The 19,574-nt window shown below is 51.1% G+C and overlaps 1 protein-coding gene across 2 annotated transcripts; it reads right to left on the bottom strand.

Annotated features, from left to right (window-relative positions):
* Nucleotides 1-542: 542 nt before the first annotated feature.
* SH3BP5L (SH3 binding domain protein 5 like) lies at nucleotides 543-18,453 on the bottom strand. Of its 2 annotated transcripts, none has more exons than XM_082300039.1 (7): nucleotides 18,424-18,453; nucleotides 16,669-16,914; nucleotides 14,626-14,688; nucleotides 13,418-13,546; nucleotides 9,210-9,371; nucleotides 6,203-6,376; nucleotides 543-3,032 (listed from the first exon to the last, which is right to left on the bottom strand). In XM_082300039.1, the coding sequence occupies exons 2-7, from the start codon at nucleotides 16,789-16,791 to the stop codon at nucleotides 2,610-2,612; spliced, it is 1,074 nt and encodes a 357-aa protein (XP_082156165.1). In that variant the 5' UTR covers nucleotides 16,792-16,914; nucleotides 18,424-18,453; the 3' UTR covers nucleotides 543-2,609. The 2 variants fall into 2 exon arrangements, with proteins under 2 accessions (XP_082156165.1, XP_082156166.1); XM_082300040.1 differs by having other exon boundaries at nucleotides 6,203-6,307.
* Between the last annotated feature and the right edge of the window lie 1,121 nt (nucleotides 18,454-19,574).

Here is a 19,574-nt window from a genome sequence, read left to right as displayed (position 1 = left end):
GGATTTCCCAGGAATTCTCCCACTCCTGGGAATGTTTTCCCAACCCCCCAGGCATTCCCAGCCCCCTTCCCGGAGGGGATTTTCCCGAGAAAAAAAATCGGGATCCACAGGGGGAAAAAAACCTGGGATCGATTTTCCCTAAAAACCGGGAAAATTCCCCTGAAAAGAATCCAAAAAAAAAAAAGGGGGATGATCCCAAAAAGCCCCAAAAATCCATGGATTGAAGGGGGGAAGAGTCGAGGAAAAGGAGGAATTACAACAAGAAGGAATTTTATTGATCTCAAGACGGGGATTTTTTTGGGCGATTCTCCTCCCCCAAAATTCCCGAATTTTCCCAGATTTCCCGCAATTCCAGCCTGGCCTGGGGAGGGATTTTTTTTTTGGGGGGGGAAAATCCCTGGAAAAGGAACCCCCGGGGCTGCCTCGAACCTGGGGGGGTTCTCATCACAGCCCCCCCCCCCCCCCCCATCCCGGAATTCCCCAAAATTCCCCAAAATTCCCCAAAATTCCCCAAAATTCCCGCCCCCCCCTCGTTAGTGCAGTTGGGTTTCCGGTGGGAAAAGATCCCAAAAACCCCCTGGAATTCCGCAGGGATGAGATCCCCAAATTCCAAGGGTTCCACCCTCAAAGATGCCGAAATCCCCAAATTCCAGGGATTTCAACCCAACCCCCTCCCCCCCCGAAATTCCAGGGATTTTTTTAGCCCCAAATCCCACGGATTTGGCCCCAAATTCCAGGGATTCATCCCAAAAATCCGCCCTCCGGGAATTCCATCGGACGCCCGCTGCCGTTCCTTGGGAGTTTTTCGGGAATTCCGGAGTCCGGAGCCGCCGTTTCTTGGGAATTCCTGGGGATTTTTTGGGAATTCCTGATGATTTTGGGGGGATTTTTCAGGATTTTCGGGGATTTCCTCAGGATTTTGGGATCCCCTCAGGATTTCCTGGGATTTTGGGGGGATTTTTCAGGAATTCTGGGGGATTTCTGGGGATTTTCTCAGGATTTTGGGGGATTTCCTGGGAGTTTTTGGGATTTCCTGATGATTTTGGGGGATTTTTCAGGATTTTCTGGGATTTCCTCAGGAATTCGGGGTTTTCCTGGGATTTCTTGGGCATTTCCCAGGAGTTTTCGGGATTCCCTCAGGATTTCCTCTGGATTTCCAAGGATTTTTGGCGATTCCCTCAGGATTCTGTGGGGACTTCCCAGGAATTCTGGGGGAATTTTCCAGGAATTCTGGGCAAATTTTCAGGGATTCCCTCAGAATTTTGGGGTTTTCCAGGAATTCTGGGGAATTTCCCAGGAATTCTGCAGAATTTTCCATGAATTCCAGCGGATTTTTCCAGGAATTCTGAGGGAACTTTCCAGGAATTCTGTGGAATTTTTCCAGGAATTCTGAGGGATTTTTCCAGGAATTCTGGGCGATTTTCCAGGATTCTCTTCTGGATTTTGGGGCGTTTTCCAGGAATTCTAGGGAATTTTCTATGGATTCTGGGGATTTTTCCAGGAATTCTGAGGGAATTTTCCAGGAATTCTGGGGAACTTTCAAGGAATTCTAAGGATTTTTCTCAGGAATTCTGGGAGATTTTCCAGGAATTCTGGGGGAATTTTCCAGGAATTCTGAGGGAACTTTCCAGGAATTCTGAGCGATTTCCCAAGAATTCTGTGGAATTTTCCAGGAATTTTCCAGGAATTCTGAGGGGAATTTCCCAGGAATTCTGGTGGATTTTCCCAGGAATTCTGAGGGGAATTTTCCAGGAATTCTGGTGGATTTTCCCAGGAATTCTGGTAGATTTTCCCAGGAATTCTGAGGGATTTTTCCAGGAATTCTGGTGGATTTTTCCAGGAACTCTGAGGGGAATTTCCCAGGAATTCTGCAGAACTTCCCACCAAATCTGGCAGATTCTTCCCAGGATTTCTGGCCGATTTCCCAGGATCCTCTTCAGGATTTTGGGGCATTACCCATAAATTCCGCGGAATTTCCCGGGAGTTCCGAGGGATTTTCCCAGGAATTCTGAGGGGAATTTTCCAGGAATTCTGGTGGATTTCCCCAGGAGTTCCGAGGGATTTTTCCAGGAATTCTGAGGGGATTTTCCCAGGAATTCTGAGGGGAATTTTCCAGGAATTCTGTTGGATTTTCCCAGGAATTCTGAGGGGAATTTCCCAGGAATTCTGGTGGACTTTCCCAGGAGTTCCGAGGGATTTTTCCAGGAATTCTGAGGGGAATTTTCCAGGAATTCTGAGGGGAATTTTCCAGGAAATCTGAGGGAATTTCCCAGGAGTTCTGAGGGGAATTTTCCAGGAATTCTGTTGGATTTTCCCAGGAATTCTGAGGGGAATTTCCCAGGAATTCTGGTGGACTTTCCCAGGAGTTCCGAGGGATTTTTCCAGGAATTCTGAGGGGAATTTTCCAGGAAATCTGAGGGAATTTCCCAGGAGTTCTGAGGGGAATTTTCCAGGAATTCTGTTGGATTTTCCCAGGAATTCTGAGGGGAATTTCCCAGGAATTCTGGTGGACTTTCCCAGGAGTTCCGAGGGATTTTCCCAGGAATAATTCTGCCGCAATCCCCTCCCCAATTCCCGGTTTTTCCCCCGCCGTCCCTCCCTCGGGAATCTCAAAGGCTGACGCTCCGGCGCTGCCGCCAATTCCGGCGCCGCTCCTCCCTCCCCTCCCCCAGCTCCTCGCTCTGCAGGCTCAGCGCGTCCGGCATTCCCGAAATCCCGGGAATTGCCGCCAAATGTTCCACGGAGTCGAACTTCTGCAGGTCGGAGGCGATGCTGCGCAGGCTCAGCACCGACAGCGAATCCCCGCAGGCCGAAATCCCGGCGTTCCCGGCCATCCCGGCTTTTTCGCCGGGAATTTCGGCGCCGCCTTCGGCTCCCAAAGGGTTTTCCCGGCGCCTTTTCCGCAGGATCCTCTGGAATCGGCGGGCGTGGATCTCCTCGCTGATCTGCTCCAGGTTGCGCAAGGCCACGGAGTAGCGGAGTTTGGCTCGGGAGACGGCGGATTCCAGGGAATTCACGCGGGATTTGTGCTCCTGGGAAGGGTGGGAAGGGTGGGGGATTGGCGGTGGAATTGCCGGGAAAAAGGGGGAAAAGGGGGAAAAAGGGGGAAAAAGGGGGAAAAGGGGGAAAAGGGGAAAAGGGGGAAAAAGGGGGAAAAGGGGGAAAAGGGACAAAAAGGGGGAAAAGGGGGAAAAAGGGAGAAAAGGGGGAAAAGGGGGAAAAGGGACAAAAAGGGGGAAAAGGGGGAAAAGGGGAAAAAGGGGGAAAAGGGGGAAAAAGGGGGAAAAGGGGGGAAAGGGGGAAAAGGGAGAAAAAGGGGGAAAAAGGGGGAAAAAGGGGGAAAAGGGGGGAAAGGGGGAAAAAGGGGGAAAAGGGGGAAAAAGGGGGAAAAGGGGAAAAAGGGGGGAAAGGGGGAAAAAGGGGGAAAAAGGGGGAAAAGGGGGGAAAAGGGGGAAAAAGGGGGAAAAGGGGAAAAAGGGGGAAAAGGGGGAAAAAGGGGGAAAAGGGGGAAAAGGGGAAAAGGGGGAAAAAGGGGGAAAAGGGGGAAAAGGGACAAAAAGGGGGAAAAGGGGGAAAAAGGGAGAAAAGGGGGAAAAGGGGGAAAAGGGACAAAAAGGGGGAAAAGGGGGAAAAGGGGAAAAAGGGGGAAAAGGGGGAAAAAGGGGGAAAAGGGGGGAAAGGGGGAAAAGGGAGAAAAAGGGGGAAAAGGGGAAAAAGGGGGAAAAAGGGGGAAAAGGGGGGAAAGGGGGAAAAAGGGGGAAAAGGGGGAAAAAGGGGGAAAAGGGGAAAAAGGGGGGAAAGGGGGAAAAAGGGGGAAAAAGGGGGAAAAGGGGGGAAAAGGGGGAAAAAGGGGGAAAAGGGGAAAAAGGGGGAAAAGGGGGAAAAAGGGGGAAAAGGGGGGAAAAGGGGAAAAAGGGGGAAAAGGGGGAAAAAGGGGAAAAAGGGGAAAAGGGAGAAAAGGGGGAAAAGGGGGAATGGGGGGAAAAGGGGGAAAAGGGACAAAAAGGGGGAAAAGGGGGAAAAAGGGAGAAAAGGGGGAAAAGGGGGAAAAGGGGGAAAAAGGGGAAAAAGGGGGAAAAGGGGAAAAAGGGGGAAAAGGGGGAAAAAGGGGGAAAAAGGGGAAAAGGGGGAAAAGGGGAAAAAGGGGGAAAAGGGGGAAAAAGGGGGAAAAAGGGGAAAAGGGGGAAAAGGGGAAAAAGGGGGAAAAGGGGGAAAAGGGGGAAAAGGGGAAAAAGGGGGAAAAGGGGGAAAAGGGGAAAAGGGGGAAAAGGGGGAAAAAGGGGGAAATCCCCCCCAAAACCGGCGGCGGATTGGGGAAGGACGGAGGGGGATTGTTGGGAATTCCTCAAGATTCCGGGGGGAGGTGGGAGAATTGCTCAGGATTCCCGAAGTTCTGTCGGAATCCGGGAAAACGGCACCGAAAGGCGGGAAAATCCGGCGGAAATCACGGAAAAATTGGGGGTTAGCCCCAAAAATCGGGGTGAAAATCCCGGGAAATTCGCTTGGAATCCTGAAATTCCCTTTTATTCCCTAAAAATCTGGTCGGAATCCATAAAAATTCAGAATTCCCAAAAATTCCGCCGGAATCCATAAAAATGTCACGAAAATCCGTAAGAATCCGGCGAAAATCATGGAAAATTTGGGTGTTAGCCCCAAAAATCGGGGTGAAAATCCTGGAAAATTCGCTTGAAATCCCGAGGAATTCCGCCGGAATCCCAAACCCGAAAAATCGGTCGGAATCCCGGAAAATTGGGGTGAAAATCCCGGAAAAGTCACTTGGAATCCCAAGAAATTCCTTGGGAATCCCAAGAAATCGGCTGGAATCCCGAAATTCCCTTTTATTCCGTAAAAATCCGGTCGGAATCCACAAAAACTCCTCAGAATTCCCAAAAATTCCGCCGGAATCCATAAAAATGTCACGAAAATCCGTAAAAATCCGGTGAAAATCACGGAAAATTTGGGGTTTAGCCCCAAAAATCGGGGTGAAAATCCTGGAAAATTCGCTTGGAATCCCGAGGAATTCCTTGGGAATCCCGGAAACTCCCGGAAATCCCAAAAAATCCCCCAAAAAACCCCTTCAAAATTCCCTGGAATTCAATCCCAGCGCTCCCAGTGCTCCCAGTTCCTCTCTCAGTGCTCCCAGTTCCCCTCCCAGTGCTCCCAGTGCCTCTAATCCTTCTCCCAGTGCCCCCAGTTCCTCTCCCAGTGCTCCCAGTGCCCCTCCCAGTGCTCCCAGTGCCCATCCCAGCGCTCCCAGTGCTCCCAGTTCCTCTCCCAGTGCTCCCAGTTCCCCTCCCAGTGCTCCCAGTGCCTCTAATCCTTCTCCCAGTGCCCCCAGTTCCTCTCCCAGTGCCCCCAGTTCCCTTCCCAGTGCTCCCAGTGCCTCTCCCAGTGCCCATCCCAGTGCTCCCAGTGCCCCTCCCAGTGCTCCCAGTGCCTCTCCCAGTACCTCTAACCCTTCTCCCAGTGCCCCTCCCAGTGCTCCCAGTGCCTCTAACCCTTCTCCCAGTGCTCCCAGTACCTCGAGGCGCTGGTTGAACTGGGCCTTGAGCTCGAAGTAGGGCCCCCTCCCAGTGCTCCCAGTGCCCCTCCCAGTGCTCCCAGTGCCTCTAGCCCTTCTCCCAGTGCTCCCAGTGCTCCCAGTACCTCGAGGCGCTGGTTGAACTGGGCCTTGAGCTCGAAGTAGGGCCCCCTCCCAGTGCTCCCAGTGTCCCTCCCAGTGCTCCCAGTGCCCCTCCCAGTGCTCCCAGTGCCCCTCCCAGTGCTCCCAGTGTCCCTTCCCAGTGCTCCCAGTGCCCATCCCAGTGCTCCCAGTGCCTCTCCCAGTGCTCCCAGTGCTCCCAGTACCTCGAGGCGCTGGTTGAACTGGGCCTTGAGCTCGAAGTAGGGCCCCCTCCCAGTGCTCCCAGTGTCCCTCCCAGTGCTCCCAGTGCCTCTAACCCTTCTCCCAGTGCCCCCAGTTCCTCTCCCAGTGCTCCCAGTGCCCCTCCCAGTGCTCCCAGTGCCTCTCCCAGTGCTCCCAGTGCTCCCAGTACCTCGAGGCGCTGGTTGAACTGGGCCTTGAGCTCGAAGTAGGGCCCCCTCCCAGTGCTCCCAGTGCCCATCCCAGTGCTCCCAGTGCCTCTAATCCTTCTCCCAGTGCCCCCAGTTCCCTTCCCAGTGCTCCCAGTTCCTCTCCCAGTGCTCCCAGTGCTCCCAGTACCTCGAGGCGCTGGTTGAACTGGGCCTTGAGCTCGAAGTAGGGCCGGCTGCGGCCGATGTCGCGCCTCAGGGCCTTCTGCAGCCGCTGCACCTCGGCCTCGGCCTCCTGGCACAGGCGCGTCACGCGCTGGTGCTCGCGCTCGCTGCACAGCCGCTCCTGCTCCGCCTCGTTCACCTGCGGCGCCGTTCCCGGCCGTCCCCGTTCCCGCCAAATCGCCCAGGCGTTCCCGAGAAACCCCCGCCAAATTCCCGAGAAACTCCCGCCAAATTCCCCAGAAACTCCCGCCAAGTTCCCGAGAAACTCCCGCCAAATTCCCGAGAAACTCCCGCCAAATTCCCGAGAAACTCCCGCCAAATTCCCCAGAAATTCCCGCCAAATCGCCCAGGCGTTCCCGAGAAACTCCCACCAAATTCCCGAGAAATTCCCGCCAAATTCCCGAGAAACCCCCGCCAAATTCCTGAGAAATTCCCGCCAAATTCCCCAGAAATTCCCGCCAAATCGCCCAGGGATTCCCAAGAAATTGCCCAGGGATTCCCGCCAAATTCCCATGAAATTGCCCAGAAATTCCCGCCAAATTGCCCAGGAATTCCCGCCAAATTTCCAGAAATTCCCGCCAAATTGCCCAGGAATTCCCGAGAAATTCCCGCCAATTCCCGTAAATTCCCGCCAAATTGCCCAGGAATTCCCACCAAATCCCCAGGAATTCCCGAGAAATTCCCGCCAAATTCCCGAGAACTCCGCCAAATTCCCGAGAAATTCCCGCCAAATTCCCAGGAATTCCTGCCAATCCCCACCAAATACCCGTAAATTCCCGCCAAATTGCCCAGGAATTCCCGCCAATTCCCGCCAAATTTCCGGAAATTCCCGCCAAATTGCCCAGGGATTCCCGCCAAATTCCCTCAAAATTCCCAAGGAATTCCCACCAAATTGCCCAGGAATTCCCGCCAAATTCCCTGGAAATTCCCACCAAATTCCCCAGGAATTCTCGCCAAATTCCCGAGGAATTCCCATCAAATTCCCCAGGAATTCCCGCCAAATTCCCAATAATTCCCGAGAAATTCCCACCAAATTCCTACCAAACTCCTGCCATTCCGAGAGGCAAAGGAGGCCGGAAGAATTCCCGCCAAATTCCCCCAAAATTCCCGCTAAATTGCCAAGAAATTCCCGCCAAATTCCCGTGGAATTACAGCGAAATCCCTGCCAAACTCCCGCCAAATCCACCCCAAATTCCCACCAAATCCATGCAAAATTCCCGCCAAATTCCCGCCAAATTCCCGCCAAATTCCCGCTGCTCCGAGCGGCAACAGAGGCGGGAGGAATTCCCGCCAAATTGCCAGAAAATCCCGGGAAATTCCCGCCAAACTCCCACCAAATCACCACAAAATTCCCAAGAAATTCCAGCGGAATTCCCGCCAAATCCCTGGGAAATTCCCACGAAATTCTCCTACGGATCCTAAAACTCATCCCACCCATCCCAAACCATCTCCCGTGGATCCCAAACCTTCTCCCATTGATCCCAAACCTTCTCCCATTGATCCCAAACCTTCTCCCACCCATCCCAAACCCATCCCAAATCCCATCCCACCCATCCCAAACCTTCTCCCATTGATCCCAATCCTTCTCCCAACCATCCCAAACCTTCTTCTGTGGATCCCAAACCCCATCCCAACATCCCAAACCTTCTCCTATTGATCCCAAACCCCATCCCAACATCCCAAACCTTCTCCCATTGATCCCAAACCCATCCCAACATCCCAAACCCATCCCAAATCCCATCCCACCCATCCCAAACCTTCTCCCATTGATCCCAAACCTTCTCCCACCCATCCCAAACCTTCTCCAAACCTTCTCCCATTGATCCGGAACCCATTCCAACCATCCCAAACCATCTCCCAACCATCCCAAACCTTCTCCAAACCTTCTCCCATTGATCCCAAACCTTCTCCCACCCATCCCAAACCCATCCCAAATCCCATCCCACCCATCCCAAACCATCTCCCACCCATCCCAAACCTTCTCCAAACCTTCTCCCAACCTTCTCCCATTGATCCCAAACCTTCTCCCATTGATCCCAAACCTTCTCCCATTGATCCGGAACCCATTCCAACCATCCCAAACCTTCTCCCAACCATCCCAAACCATCTCCCATTGATCCCAAACCTTCTCCCACCCATCCCAAACCATCTCCCAACCATCCCAAACCTTCTTCTGTGGATCCCAAACCCCATCCCAACCATCCCAAAGCTTCTCCCATTGATCCCAAACCCCATCCCACCCATCCCAAACCATCTCCCAACCATCCCAAACCCATCCCAATCCTTCTCCCATTGATCCCAAATCTTCTCCCACCCATCCCAAACCCATCCCAAATCCCATCCCACTCATCCGAACCCTTCTCCCATTGATCCCAAACCCCATCCCACCCATCCCAAACCATCTCCCACCCATCCCAAACCTTCTCCAAACCTTCTCCCATTGATCCCAAACCTTCTCCCATTGATCTGGAACCCATTCCAACCATCCCAAACCATCTCCCAACCATCCCAAACCATCTCCCAACCATCCCAAACCCCATCCCACCCATCCCAAACCTTCTCCCATTGATCCCAATCCATCTCCCACCCATCCCAAACCTTCTTCTGTGGATCCCAAACCCCATCCCAGCATCCCAAACCTTCTCCCATTGATCCCAAACCCCATCCCACCCATCCCAAACCATCTCCCAACCATCCCAAACCCATCCCAAACCTTCTCCCATTGATCCCAATCCATCTCCCAACCATCCCAAACCTTCTCCTATTGATCCCAAACCCCATTCCAACCATCCCAAACCTTCTCCCATTGATCCCAAACCTTCTCCCACCCATCCCAAACCCATCCCAAATCCCATCCCACCCATCCCAACCCTTCTCCCATTGATCCCAAACCCATCCCACCTTCTCCAAACCTTCTCCCACCCATCCCAAACCTTCTCCCAACCATTCCCAGCCCCATTCCCGGCTCCCACCTTGCGCGTGGCGTGGTTGAGCATCTCCTGCCAGGTGGGATCCAGGCGGTTCTTGCCGTTGGCCATGCCCTGCTCGGCCACGAACACCATTTCCCGCGCCGCGTTGTGCATCCCCACCGCCCGCTCGTAGCGCAGCGCCGCCCGCTGCGTCTCCTGCTGCGCCTGGGAAAAGCGGGAATGCCGGGAAGCCGGGATGGCCGGAGCTGCTCCCGGGTGGGGTTGGTGGAGTTTGGGAAGGGTGGGATGGGAATTGGGATGGGTGGGATGGGGTTTGGGATCCATAGGAGAAGGTTTGGGATCCATGGGAGAAGGATTGGGATCCATGGGAGAAGGTTTGGGATCAATGGGAGAAGGTTTGGGATCCATGGGAGAAGGTTTGGGATCAATGGGAGAAGGTTTGGGATCCATGGGAGAAGGTTTGGGATCCATGGGAGAAGGTTTGGGATGGTTGGAATGGGTTTGGGATCAATGGGAGAAGGTTTGGGATCCATGGGAGAAGGTTTGGGATGGGTGGGAGAAGGATTGGGATGGGTGGGATGGGGTTGGGATCAACGGGAGAAGGTTTGGGATCCATGGGAGAAGGTTTGGGATCAATGGGAGAAGGTTTGGGATGGGTGGGAGAAGGATTGGGATGGGTGGGATGGGGTTGGGATCAATGGGAGAAGGTTTGGGATCCATAGGAGAAGGTTTGGGATCAATGGGAGAAGGTTTGGGATGGTTGGAATGGGTCTGGGATCAATGGGAGAAGGTTTGGGATCCATGGGAGAAGGTTTGGGATCCATGGGAGAAGGTTTGGGATGGGTGGGAGAAGGTTTGGGATGGTTGGAATGGGTCTGGGATCAATGGGAGAAGGTTTGGGATGGGTGGGAGAAGGATTGGGATGGTTGGAATGGGTCTGGGATCAATGGGAGAAGGTTTGGGATGGGTGGAATGGGTTTGGGATCAATGGGAGAAGGTTTGGGATCCATGGGAGAAGGTTTGGGATGGTTGGGAGAAGGATTGGGATGGGTGGGATGGGGTTGGGATCAATGGGAGAAGGTTTGGGATCCATGGGAGAAGGATTGGGATGGTTGGAATGGGTCTGGGATCAATGGGAGAAGGTTTGGGATCCATGGGAGAAGGATTGGGATGGTTGGAATGGGTCTGGGATCAATGGGAGAAGGATTGGGATCAATGGGAGAAGGTTTGGGATCCATGGGAGAAGGTTTGGGATGGGTGGAATGGGTCTGGGATCAATGGGAGAAGGTTTGGGATGGGTGGGAGAAGGTTTGGGATGGTTGGAATGGGTCTGGGATCAATGGGAGAAGGTTTGGGATCCATGGGAGAAGGTTTGGGATGGGTGGGAGAAGGATTGGGATGGGTGGGATGGGGTTTGGGATCAATGGGAGAAGGATTGGGATGGGTGGGATGGGGTTGGGATCCATGGGAGAAGGTTTGGGATCCATGGGAGAAGGTTTGGGATGGTTGGAATGGGTCTGGGATCAATGGGAGAAGGTTTGGGATGGGTGGGAGAAGGATTGGGATGGTTGGAATGGGTCTGGGATCAATGGGAGAAGGTTTGGGATGGGTGGGAGAAGGTTTGGGATGGTTGGAATGGGTTTGGGATCAATGGGAGAAGGTTTGGGATCCATGGGAGAAGGTTTGGGATGGTTGGGAGATGGTTTGGGATGGGTGGGATGGGGTTTGGAGAAGGTGGGATGGGGTTTGGGATGGTTGGGATGGGTTTGGGATCAACGGGAGAAGGTTTGGGATGGGTGGGAGAAGGATTGGGATGGGTGGGATGGGGTTGGGATCAATGGGAGAAGGTTTGGGATCCATAGGAGAAGGTTTGGGATCAATGGGAGAAGGTTTGGGATGGTTGGAATGGGTCTGGGATCAATGGGAGAAGGTTTGGGATCAATGGGAGAAGGTTTGGGATCAATAGGAGAAGGTTTGGGATGGGTTTGGGATGGTTGGGAGATGGTTTGGGATGTTGGGGTGGGGTTTGGGATCAATGGGAGAAGGTTTGGGATGGTTGGGATGGGGTTTGCGATGGGAATTCCCATTTTTCCTGGGGTTTTTGGGGATTTTTCCCATTTTTTTTCCTGGTTTTCCCCTTTTTTTAAAAATTTTTCCCCAGATTTCCCCTTTTATCCTGGATTTTCCCCCAAATCCCGGCACCTCCTTGGCTCCTCACCAACGGCCTCATAGGAGATGGAATTTGGGATGGGAATTCCCATTTTTCCTGGGTTTTTTTCCCATTTTTTCCCCATTTTCCCCCCTTTTTTCCCATTTTTTCCCCCTTTTTTCCCATTTTTCCCGGATTTTGCCCCAAATCCCGGCACCTCCTTGGCTCTCCACCAACGGCCTCGTAGGAGATGGAATTTGGGATGGGAATTCCCATTTTTCCTGGGGTTTTTTCCCATTTTTATCCCACTTTACCCCATTTTTTCCCATTTTTCCCATTTTTTCCCCATTTTTTCCCATTTTTCCCGGATTTTGCCCCAAATCCTGGCACCTCCTTGGCTCCCCACCAACGGCCTCATAGGAGATGGAATTTGGGATGGGAATTCCCATTTTTATCCCATTTTTCCCCATTTTTTCCCCATTTTCCCCCCTTTTTTCCCATTTTTTCCCATTTTTCCCAGATTTTGCCCCAAATCCCGGCACCTCCTTGGTTCTCCACCAACGGCCTCATAGGAGATGGAATTTGGGATGGGAATTCCCATTTTTCCTGGGTTTTTTTGGGGCTTTTTTCTGTTTTTTTCCTGTTTTTTTCCCATTTTTCCCATTTTTTCCCCATTTTTTCCCGTTTTTCCTGGATTTTCCCCCAAATCCCGGCACCTCCTTGGCTCACCTCCGGGCCTCGTAGGAGATGGAATTTGGGATGGGAATTCCCATTTTTTTCCCGTTTTTCTCCATTTTTTCCCCATTTTTCCCCATTTCCCCCCCTTTTTTCCCATTTTTTCCCGTTTTTTCCGGACTTTGCCCCAAATCCCAGCACCTCCTTGGCTCTCCACCAATGGCCTCATAGAAGATGGAATTTGCGATGGGAATTCCCATTTTTTCCTGGGTTTTTTTCCATTTTCCCCCATTTTTTTCCTATTTTTCCCCATTTTCCCCCCTTTTTTCCCATTTTTTCCCCATTTTTTCCCATTTTTCCCGGATCTTCCCCCAAATCCCAGCACCTCCTTGGCTCTCCACCAACGGCCTCATAGGACATAGAATTTGGGATGGGAATTCCCATTTTTCCTGGGGTTTTTTCCCATTTTTATCCCACTTTACCCCATTTTTTCCCATTTTTCCCATTTTTTCCCCATTTTTTCCCATTTTTCCCGGATTTTGCCCCAAATCCTGGCACCTCCTTGGCTCCCCACCAACGGCCTCATAGGAGATGGAATTTGGGATGGGAATTCCCATTTTTATCCCATTTTTCCCCATTTTTTCCCCATTTTCCCCCCTTTTTCCCCATTTTTTCCCATTTTTCCCAGATTTTGCCCCAAATCCCGGCACCTCCTTGGCTCTCCACCAATGGCCTCATAGAAGATGGAATTTGCGATGGGAATTCCCATTTTTTCCTGGTTTTTTTTCCATTTTCCCCCATTTTTTTCCTATTTTTTCCCATTTTCCCCCCTTTTTTCCCATTTTTTTCCCCCTTTTTCCCATTTTTCCCAGATTTTGCCCCAAATCCCGGCACCTCCTTGGCTCTCCACCAACGGCCTCATAGGAGATGGAATTTGGGATGGGAATTCCCTTTTTTCATGGTTTTTTTGGGGGCTTTTTTTCTGTTTTTTTCCTGTTTTTTCCCCATTTTCCCATTTTTTCCCGATTTTTTCCCATTTTTCCCAGATTTTGCCCCAAATCCCGGCACCTCCTTGGCTCTCCACCAATGGCCTCATAGAAGATGGAATTTGCGATGGGAATTCCCATTTTTTCCTGGGTTTTTTTCCATTTTCCCCCATTTTTTTCCTATTTTTTCTCATTTTCCCCCCTTTTTTTCCATTTTTTCCCCATTTTTTCCCGTTTTTCCCAGATTTTGCCCCAAATCCCGGCACCTCCTTGGCTCTCCACCAACGGCCTCATAGGACATAGAATTTGGGATGGGAATTCCCATTTTTCCTGGGTTTTTTTGGGGCTTTTTTTCTGTTTTTTTCCTGTTTTTCCCCCATTTTCCCATTTTTTCCCCATTTTTTCCCGTTTTTCCCGGATTTTGCCCCAAATCCTGGCACCTCCTTGGCTCTCCTCCGGGCCTCGTAGTAGGGCCGGGCCCTCTCGATGCAATTCCCGAGTTGGGATCCTTGGGAATTCAATTTCCGGGCGGAATCCGAGAGGATGCGGCGATAGCGGGAACGGGCGGCCTGGGAGGGGGCGGGAAACCAGTTTGGGACTGGTTTGGACTGGTTTGGACTGGGAAAAGCAGTTAAGGAATGGGAAACCAGTTTGGGAATGGGGAAAACCAGTTTGGGACTGGTTTGGAGGGGGAAAACCAGTTTGGGAATGGGAAATCAGTTTGGGACTGGGGAAAACCAGTTTGGGACTGGTTTGGACTGGTTTGGACTGGGAAAAGCAGTTAAGGAATGGGAAACCAGTTTGGGACTGGGGAAAACCAGTTTGGGACTGGTTTGGACTGGTTTGGACTGGGAAAAGCAGTTAAGGAATGGGAAACCAGTTTGGGACTGGGGAAAACCAGTTTGGGACTGGTTTGCAGGGGGAAAACCAGTTTGGGAATGGGAAATCAGTTTAGGAATGGGGAAAACCAGTTTGGGACTGGTTTGGACTGGTTTGGACTGGGAAAAGCAGTTAAGGAATGGGAAACCAGTTTGGGACTGGGGAAAACCAGTTTGGGAATGGGAAATCAGTTTGGGACTGGGAAACCAGTTTGGGACTGGGGAAAACCAGTTTGAGACTGGTTTGGACTGGTTTGGACTGGGAAATCAGTTAAGGAATGGAAAACCAGTTTGGGAATGGGGAAAACCAGTTTGGGACTGGTTTGGAGGAAGAAAACCAGTTTTGCTCCCAGTTCCCCCCCAGTTCACTCCCAGTTCCCTCCCAGTCCCTCCCAGTGCTCCCAGTTCCCTCCCAGTCCCTCCCAGTTCCCTCCCAGTCCCTCCCAGTGCTCCCAGTTCACTCCCAGTCCCTCCCAGTCACTCCCAGTTCACTCCCAGTGCTCCCAGTTCCCTCCCAGTGCTCCCAGTTCCCTCCCAGTGCTCCCAGTCCCTCCCAAAATCCCAGTTCCCTCCCAGTTCCCTCCCAGTCCCCTCCCAGTGCTCCCAATTTCCCCCCAGTTCCCTCCCAGTGCTCCCAGTTCATTCCCAATGTTCCCAGTTCCCTCCCAGCCCCTCCCAGTGCTCCCAATCCCCTCCCAGTTCCCTCCCAGTGCTCCCAGTTCCCTCCCAGTTCCCTCCCAGTGCCTCCCAGTGCTCCCAGTTTCACTCACGTCCAGCTCCAGCTCCCCCCGGTTGATTTCAGCGTTGGCCTCGTTCAGGTGCTCCAGCTCCTCCTGCGCCCCAAAGAATTCCCAAAATCCCCAAAATTCGGGACAAAAAACCCAAAAATTGGGAAAAGGGATCCCAAAATCCCCCAAATTCGGGAAAAGGATCCCAAAATCCCCAAAATTCGGGAGGAAAAACCCCAAAATTCGGGAAAAGAGAACCCAAAATCCCCAAAATTGGGGAGAAAAAACCCCAGAATTCAGGAAAAAAACCAAAATTTGGGAAAAGGATCCCAAAATCCCCAAAATTTGGGAAAAAACCCCAAAATTTAGGAAAAGGATCCCAAAATCCCGGGAAAAAAGAACCCCAAAATCCCCGAAATTTGGGAGAAAAAACCCCAGAATTCGGGAAAAACCCTGAAATTTGGGAAAAGGATCCCAAAATCCCCGAAATTTGGGAAAAAAGATCCCCAAATCCCCAAAATTTGGGAAAAAAGAACCCAAAATCCCCAAAATTCAAGGTAAAAAGATCCCAAAATCCCCAAAATTTGGGAAAGGGATCCTAAAATCCCCAAAATTTGGGAAAAAAACCCAAAATTTGGGAAAAAGATCCCAAAATCTGGGGAAAACCCCCCAAAATTCAGGGAAAAAGCCCCAAAATCCCAAAATTTGGGAAAAGAGATCCCCAAATTCCCAAAATTTGGGGGGAAAACCCCCAAAATTCAGGAAAAAGGATCCCAAAATCCCCAAAATTCAGAAGAGGGATCCCAAAATCCCCAAAATTCAGGGAAAAAAGAGCCCAAAATCCCCGAAATTCGGGAGAAAAAAACCCAGAATTTGGGAAAAACCCCCCAAAATTCAGGGAAAAGATCCCAAAATCCCCAAAATTTGGGAAAAAAAGAACCCAAAATCCCCAAAATTTAGGGAAAAAACCCCAAAATTCAGGAAAAAACCCCAAAATTCGGGAAAAAGATCCCAAAATCCCCAAAATTTGAGGGGAAACCTCCAAAAATTGGGGAAAAGGATCCCCCAATCCCCAAAATTCAGGAAAAACACCCCAAAATCCCCAAAATTGAGAAAAAATCTCAAAATTTGGGGAAAAGGATCCTAAAATCCCCAAAATTCAGGGAAAAGATCCCAAAGTCCCCAAAATTTGAGGGAAAACCTCCAAAAATTGGGAAAAAGGATCCCCAAATCCCCAAAATTCAGGAAAAAGATCCCAAAATCCCCCAAATTTGGGAAAAAGATCCCCAAAAGTCAGGAAAAGGATCCCAAAATCCCCAAAATTTGAGAAAAAGACCCCAAAAACTGGGAAAAGAAATCCCCAAATCCCCAAAACTCAGGAAAAAAGATCCCAAAATCCCCAAAATTCAAGGGAAAAAACCTCCGAAATTTGGGAAAAATCCCCAAAATTCGGGAAAAGCGATCCCCAAATCCCCAAAATTCGGGATAAAAACCCCAAAATTCAGGAAGAAAACCCCCAAAATTCAGGAAAAAGGATCCCAAAATTCCCAAAATTGAGGAAAAAACCTCAAAATTTGGGGAAAAGGATCCCAAAATCCCCCAAATTCGGGAAAAAGATCCCCAAAAGTCAGGAAAAGGATCCCAAAATCCCCAAAATTTCAGAAAAAGACCCCAAAAACTGGGAAAAGAGATCCCCAAAATTCAGGAAAAAGGATCCCAAAAAGCCCAAAATTTGAGGAAAAACCTCCAAAAACTGGGAAAAGAGATCCCCAAATCCCCAAAATTCAGGAAAAAAGATCCCAAAATCCCCAAAATTCAGGAAAAAAGATCCCAAAATCCCCAAAATTCAGGGGAAAAAACCTCCGAAATTCGGGAAAAATCCCCCAAATCCCAAAATTCCAACCCCAACCCCCCCCAAACTGGACTCAAAACCGCCCCAAAATCCCCCCCCAAACCCCCAAATTCCCGGGATTCCCCCCCAAATTCCCAGGATTTCCACCAAAAATCCCCAAATTCGGACCCCCGGCGCCCCGAAATTCCGGCCCAAAAGCCCCAAAATCGCAGGATTTGGCCCCAAATTCCCACCTGGATCCGGGGGTCCAGCTCTTCCTCCTCCTCCTCCTCCTCCTCCTCCTCCTCCTCGTCCTTCGGGGGATTCCCGGGATTTTCCCCTCCCCCCCAAATCCGCCCCTGCTCCGAATCCCCCATTTTGGGATCCCCCAAAATTCCAGGGGGCCATCCAAGGTGGGGGGGGGGGAGGGGCTCTTAATTCATTTTTGGGGGAATTCTTCGGGAATTTGGGATTTTTTTGGTGGGTGGGGATGGGGGAAGCTGAGGAAGAAAAAAAGGGGAAAAGGCCGAATTAGGGAATTTTCCTCCCTTTTCCTGGAAGTTTGGAAAAGTCCGAATTCTCCAGAGGGGGGAATTTTCCTGAATTCCATGGAAATCGCCCCGAAATTCCAGAGGAAGCTGCACAAATCCACCGGAATTCCCTCCAAAATTTGCACGGATTCTTTCGAATATTCCAGGATTTCCCCCCAAAATCCACGGGAATTCCGGCAAATTCCGGCCAAATCTGCGCGAATCCACCCCAATTCCCCGGAATTCCACCCAAAGCCACCCCAAAATCCCACCCAAAATCGTTGAAATTCCCATAAAATCTCCTCAAATCCCCCCAAAATCTCCGAAATTCCCCCCAAATCCCCTCAAATCCCAAAAAATCCTTTCCCACACCCCCAAATTCCCCTCAAGGACCCCAAAATCCCCCCAAGCTCCCCTAAAATTTCTCAAAATTCCCTCTAAATTCCCCCAAAATCCCCTCAAATCCCACAAATATCCCCAAATCCCTCCCCAAAATCCACCCAAAATCCCCCCAAATCCCAAAAATCCTCTCCCACACCCCCAAATTCCCCTCAACGACCCCAAAATCCCCCCAAGCTCCCCCAAAATTCCTCAAAATTCCAGAGGAATCCCCTCAAATCCCACCCAAATCCCAAAAATCTTCTCCCACACCCCCAAATTCCCCTCAACGACCCCAAAATCCCCCCAAACCTCCCCAAAATTCCCTCAGAATTCCCTCAAATCCCCCCAAATCCCACAAATATCCCCAAATCCCTCCCCAAAATCCACCCAAATCCCCCCAAATCCCCAAAAATTCACTCCCAAACCCCCAAATTCCCCTCAACGACCCCAAAATCCCTCAGCCCCCCCTCAAATCCCCCCAAAATCCCCCAAATCCTCTCCCACACCCCCAAATTCCCCTCAAGGACCCCAAAATCCCCCCAAACTCCCCCCAAATTCCCCCAAAATCCCAAAAATTCACTCCCAAACCCCCAAATTCCCCTCAAGGACCCCAAAATCCCCCCAAACTCCCCCCAAATCCCCTCAAATCCCACAAATATCCCCAAATCCCTCCCCAAAATCCCCCAAATCCCCAAAAATTCACTCCCAAACCCCCAAATTCCCCTCAACGACCCCAAAATCCCTCAGCCCCTCCTCAGAATTCCCTCAAATCCCCCCAAAATCCCCCCAAAATCCCCCAAATCCTCTCCCCCACCCCCAAATTCCCCCCAAGGACCCCCAAATCCCTCAACCCCCCCCTCAGAATTCCCGCCAAATCCCCTCAGAATTCCCGCCAAATCTCCCCAAAATCCCCCCCAAAGCCCCCCTCAAACACCCCCCAACCCCCCCCCCCCAAAGCCACGATCCCACAAATCCCTCGAAGCTCCCCTCCCCCTGATCCCAGAGATCTTCCCGATCCCCCGAAAATTCCCAAAAATTCCCAATTTTCCCCCAAATCCACCCGCCCCCCCCCCCCCCCCCCCCCGGGCCTGTGTTTACCCCCCGCTCCGCCACCGCTGCCGGGCCGCTCCTCCCACCGGAAGCGGAAGTGCCCCTCAGCCTCCTCCTGCCGTACAACATGGCGGCTCCCTGGGTGATTTTTAACGCCGCTTTGCCGCCCTTCGCCCGCTTTTCCGTGGCTCAAACCGGGCGCAGAGCTTAAAGCGATAAAAACCGAACCGTCCGTGCCCGGTTTGGTCACGACTCGCCTGAAATGGTGCCTCAAAACCACTACCGGGAGGAGGGTCAAAGGGTGCCGCCATCTTGTTGAACGCCTCGAGATGGCGGCCGCGGGCGCTGAAGCCGCGGGAAGGTTGGATGGGATCGCCCAAAAATGGGGGGGGGAAGGACCCTCGAGCCCCCTCAGAGCTCCCGGAATCGTCGCACACCCCCTAAAACCCCCCCTTTCCTTTTGGGTTCACCCTCCGTTCCCGCGCCGCTGCCACACCGGAAGCGGAAGTTCCGCCATCTTCCTCCTGCCGTACAACATGGCGGCTGCCGGAGCAGCGTTTCTACTCCTTTCTCCGCCTCCCGCCCGGTTCCCGGCGGCTCCAATCGGTGCCGGGGGTGAAACGGGACGAGGCGGATCCGTCGTGCCCCGGTTGGTCCCGGTTCGCTTTGAAAGGCGCCGAGAAACAGCGCCGGGAGGGGATCCTATGGGTGCCGCCATCTTGTTTTACGGCACCGCCGCGCCTCAAGATGGCGGCGAGGGGCGTTGGGGCCGTCGCTAATTGGATCGGATTTTAATGAGCTCATTCATTTAATTGGCCTTTTCTTAATTGCTTTTAGTTCCCTTTTATTATTTGGAAGTTGTGCTTTGGGTACTTGAGTTTTGAATTGGATTCTTTCTCATTTTCGTCCTTTATTTTCATTTTTATTCCTTTATTTTTTACTTTTATCATTTGGTTTTTAATCGATTTTTTTTAATTTTTACCCTTTTTTAAAATTTTTATTCCAATGTTTTTTAGTTTTATCATTTAATTTTTACTTAATTATTTTTAATTTTTACCCTTTATTTTAATTTCTATGCCATTATTTTTTACTTTTATCATTTAATTGAATTTTTATTTAATTATTTTTAATTTTTGTCCTTTATTTTCATTTTTATTCCTTTATTTTTTACTTTTATCATTTAATTTTCATTTAATTAT

This window comes from Coloeus monedula (genome assembly GCF_965178545.1).
Source record: "Coloeus monedula genome assembly, chromosome: 36".
NCBI classification, from domain to species: domain Eukaryota; kingdom Metazoa; phylum Chordata; class Aves; order Passeriformes; family Corvidae; genus Coloeus; species Coloeus monedula.
Note: the sequence above shows the minus strand (reverse complement) of the source record. Positions and strands in the feature narration are given on the sequence as shown.